The following is a 4,881-nucleotide window of genomic DNA, read 5'->3' on the forward strand; positions in this document are numbered from 1 at the left end:
CTTCTCAATCATGTATGAAGCAGTATTGTTTACTTTTATAGCTAAGCTTTTGGTATTTCAAGTGTCGCTATATATCTACGATTAAAACATTGTTCCCGTTTTAAATTTGTGAATATACATTTTTATTATGGAATTTGATAATCCGACATTTGAGCAGTCCTTCAACTATTTTTTTTATGTTTTTACTAATATACCAATAATACATTTACTTTCATAAGAAAATACACCAGATTATCTAGCACTTTCTAAATTAAATTCTTTCAATTTTGGAAGAAAGTATAAATAAAAGAAAAGATAGAAATGGCACTGTCAAACGATTATATATTTTTCAATGATTGTATCAAATTGGCTTGAACTCGATTGTTTTTTTAGTTAATATATAGATATTTCAATTGAAAAAATGTTTTAAATTTAATGGGATATTTTAAAATTGCTGTTCGAATGAAATATCTAATTTGAAAAAGTAACTAGAATCTAAAGGATAAAATGGTTTAACTAGAAAAGATTATCAGGATTTAAAGATATCATTCGCATTTATGTGGTATAAAATTATATTGACATTATACGATAAATACTCTAATTTCCACACAAAAAGATACAATGATTTAAAAAATATTAACAAATATTACCTTGCAGTTATTTCAATTGACAAGGTAATAATAAGTGACATTGGAGATGGAAATAAATTAGATTCTATTAATGTAAGCGTGTTCCTTCCTAAAAGTTGGTTTTATTCTATTCTATTCTGTATATTATAAATTGTACGGTAGCAAAACTTTTGCCATGTGTAGTTAGGGTTCATTTGTATTAAGTCGTAACAAATAAAACTCTAATTAATTAATTATTACTGATTGAAGCTGAGAAAAACTTATGATTGATATTACAATATTTATACTGTTTCAATCTGAGATCCCTAATTGAAATTACGTGGAATGTTTTGCTATTTAATAATGTTAATGGGTTTTCTTTTTTGTGATGATCAATGCACTGGACTACATAATGGGTCTGCTAAACCGACCAATTAGTAATTTCAGACACTAGTATTGTTATTTGATAGCATAATATGTATATATAGCCTGCTAGGAGATTGTAATTTCTAAATTCGAAACTTTAAGATATCGAGGTTGTTGCTTTTTTACATATGACAATACCTGAGCGAAATTGAATTATACTGTTTGATATGGATTTTTAAGAACTTATTTAACTGAAGTACTCGGTAAATATTTTTTTATAAAATATTATTTTCGTAGACCAAAATTGAAGTAAAACTTAAATTATAATATCAAACGTCTAATTCAAGGATAGTTTAGAGACGTACATAAATTTACCGTTATAGTTTTGGGTTGTTTGGATATCGGATAGAATTTTAAATTTTATTTTAATAAACTGTAAAATCTAAGCAGCAAACTAGAGATTCATAGAGAGAAATGTCTCGGCCGTTTCTTATGGTATATGTTTTCAGAGATTAATAGTATCGATGGAAACTACAGAACTATCAAAAACTAATTATTAGTGAGAATAATATTTTTTAGACCCCTTTAAGTTTCAAGTATTTTTTATTTCAATTGATGTAGCAAATTCAACTTAACTTTTAATCCCGATGCTTATTTTTTGCCCCAATAAGAGTATTAAACCCCTTATCAAGTTAATAGCCTTATTTAAAATATTCTTAATATTATAAAATAAAATAAGGAAGGAAGTAACAAGCGATGAGGTATTTTTACTCGGTATTATTCATAATCGTTCGAGATGAATAACTTAGGATTTGGTCCAGGAAATTCATACTTGCATATGTCCGTTTTTGTAGTATTTGATATGGTTCGACATTTTCCAGAGATATTTATTTTATCTTTTCTATCAAATAGAATTAAAATAGAAATATTAAATTTCTTACCACCATCTAGAAGTTTATTTTTTTGATTATTATTCTTAAATCTACGTATCTGAAATTTATTCATTTCATCCTTCTTCTTATGGAAGTAAATAGAAATTTCAAAATATATTCGAAAAATAATAGAAATAAGATTTTATTTTCATATTTCTGAAGTTCTACGAGATAAATAAATTAGGTTCATACTGAGATATGTCAGTTTCTAGCTGCTCAATGTCAATTTGTCTATATAAAACTGACAAATACGGATACTTTCTAACTTTTTTCAGATGCAATGAAGTTGCGGAGTGCTTCAACCTGGACAAAGGAAAATGGTTCGATTTGTACTACCTCAACAGAAATAGAAAAAAAAAATAAGACCATTCATTCAGTTACATCCATGTGATACCTTGGGGAGTCAATATGTAGTATTATATCTCGGTAACTTAAGTGTATATGTTATGAATTTTCCTAGGAATATTAAATCAAAAAAGGTAATGAGAGGTTCTCTTGGGGGGATTGATGTGACTTCATATTCAATTTATAATCTGAATTTCTTGAATATTCAATTTCATAACTTCTGTAAATGTGGAGTGGGTCGTGTACATTGAGAGTTATCTATTCGGTTACTAAAGAAAATTCTAATAGGAATTCTATTTTATAATATTTTCTGTCAGAACCCTTTAAATTGTATGGATAATTTACTTAATTTATAGAAAAATACTCATAATTGCATTACCTCGCCAATTGTTTATAAGACCCTGTTCGGATTAGAGTTCTTTACTATATTAAAGATACAAATAGTTAAAATATTATTTGTAAAAGTAATTGAAACGTATCAAATACTTTTGTACTAATTATTTCCAAAAGTGAAAAAACATTTGTAGCAAGGAACTGTAGAACGGTTTAATTATTCCGCTATTAAGGTTCATTAATTTGGTTAATTATATTCGAACAAGGGATTCTAGCTCTCAATTACTTTGTAAGTTGTGATAGAATTGAGACAGTTGGTGTATAATTTTCATGATAGAGTAACTTTATAGTGAAAGTTGGGTAAAAATAATATATTTCAGTTGTATATAAGAAGCAACCAGATTTATTTCTTATGTTTCTTGATTCCGTAACTAAACTATTATTCATCCTGATTTTAATTCTAAGTTCAATATAAGCCAGTATTGTATACTTCTATAAGTCTATAAGTCTATAAGTCTATAAGTCTATAATTGCAATAGGAGAAAGATTTTTATCGACTGAAGTTAAAAAACTAATAATAAAACTGAAATGAATAAAATCCAGTTAAACTTTATTAAGGTTTTTGTATTTTTGACATGTTTTGTCTTTTCAGAAGTGCAAGCGCATTTTAATAAATGTACACCAACACTCCCTGTAGGTTGTGTTTATGATGGATGGCATCATATTGTTCGTTGTTCTACCACAATCCCTCTGTGTAAACCAACTACTTCCAAAAACACCGTAGAAAAGGGATACTGGACAAACACCTGTAACAAATGGGTATACAAGAGCCAATTGTCTGTTTACTATACCCAAACAGAATGCGTAACTTCTTTACCAACTTCAGAACTTCCTACTTCTTTACTAACTTCAGAAATTCCAACTTCAGAAATTCCAACTTCAGAAATTCCAACTTCAGAAATTCCAACTTCAGAAATTCCAACTTCAGAAATTCCAACTAGTACTATAGTTGAAATTGAAGAGTCTACTTCCTCATCTGAGTCTACAATTTTCAGCACTTCAACTACTTATTGGACAGGGTCATATGACACTACATTTTTAACTATCACTGAAGAAACAACCGGTACGGATAATGTGGTAACTTCAACTTTGATTTACATTGTTCAAACACCTATCAGGGCTGTCACTTCTACTACAAGTCAGTATTGGAGTGCTACTGTTTTCAGTACTAGTATCTCTACTTATACCTATACTGGTACAGATAACTTCGAAACCACTGAAACTATTTATCAAGTTTATCTTCCAATATTTGTCACTACAATTACTATCACTACAGATTTCCCGGATGAAAGGTTTGGAAACGATCCTGATTTAATCTACCCTACTTTCTCTTCAACAGTTCTTCGCGTTGTACCTTCAGATAGTGCTCCATACTTTTTGTACGTCGTTTATGTTGCAGAATCAGAATGTGTAAAATCATGCGACGCGGTGAAATCATAGACTTATCGATTATTTTCTAACGCGGTATATGATGAAAATAGCCTTTTTTGCCAATGTTTAAAATGGTCAATTTATTTTCGCCATTTTTTCAATTGTGTTTTTTTTGACTTATATTTTTGTCTATTCGTTTTTATTAAATTATTTTTTTGCTAATTATTTACATATTTAGTTATTTACTTTTGTTTTATTTAACTTTTATGTCTTTAAAATGCAAGAATTCTCCTCCATAAAAGTTAAAATGTCAAATCTATAAATTTGGCTTAAGTTATATTTATGAGACGATGATCTGGGAAAATTACACAGTTTTAGTCATAATTAGAATATATATTATATTAACTTACATACTATAATATATTGTGGTGTAGAATGTTTTATACTGGTTATACACATCACGCCTTCAATTCCATATCCTCAAATCGTTGCTAATCTCATTTTAAAATAATTTAGCAGAATTTTTCCTAGAAATAGAATGAATAAATTTATTTTTATCCCTTTTCACAGGTCCGTACATCTAATTATTCTTTACTGTGACATTTTGCCTACAGATTATTATATTTTAGTAAAAACTTGAACATATTTTTGTTGGGATATGGTTAACATTAGAAGCTAAACCAGCAAGCCAGCATAATCACCAAACCAGCATCTAATTAGAATAACTAGATGCTATCTTTAAGCTATATAAATGGATAGTATTCAAGATAAATGAAACTATTCCTACCCTTTATCTAATCCTTATATAATACTTGTAGAGAATCAGAAGTTTGTGGATGCTTTACAGAATCGTTAATAGTAGTAGATTGTTTAGTTGTTTGCAAGGA

At 28.4% G+C, this 4,881-nt stretch overlaps 1 protein-coding gene across 1 annotated transcript; it reads left to right on the forward strand.

Moving 5' to 3' along the window:
• Nucleotides 1-3,151: 3,151 nt before the first annotated feature.
• On the forward strand, nt 3,152-4,063 carry Kpol_355p1 (uncharacterized protein; the record flags this gene model as incomplete). Its single annotated transcript, XM_001642738.1, has 1 exon — nt 3,152-4,063. The coding sequence occupies one exon, from the start codon at nt 3,152-3,154 to the stop codon at nt 4,061-4,063; it is 912 nt and encodes a 303-aa protein (XP_001642788.1).
• Nucleotides 4,064-4,881: the final 818 nt, after the last annotated feature.

Source organism: Vanderwaltozyma polyspora, genomic scaffold, assembly GCF_000150035.1.
Source record: "Vanderwaltozyma polyspora DSM 70294 KpolScaffold355 genomic scaffold, whole genome shotgun sequence".
Classification (NCBI taxonomy): Eukaryota; Fungi; Ascomycota; class Saccharomycetes; order Saccharomycetales; family Saccharomycetaceae; genus Vanderwaltozyma; species Vanderwaltozyma polyspora.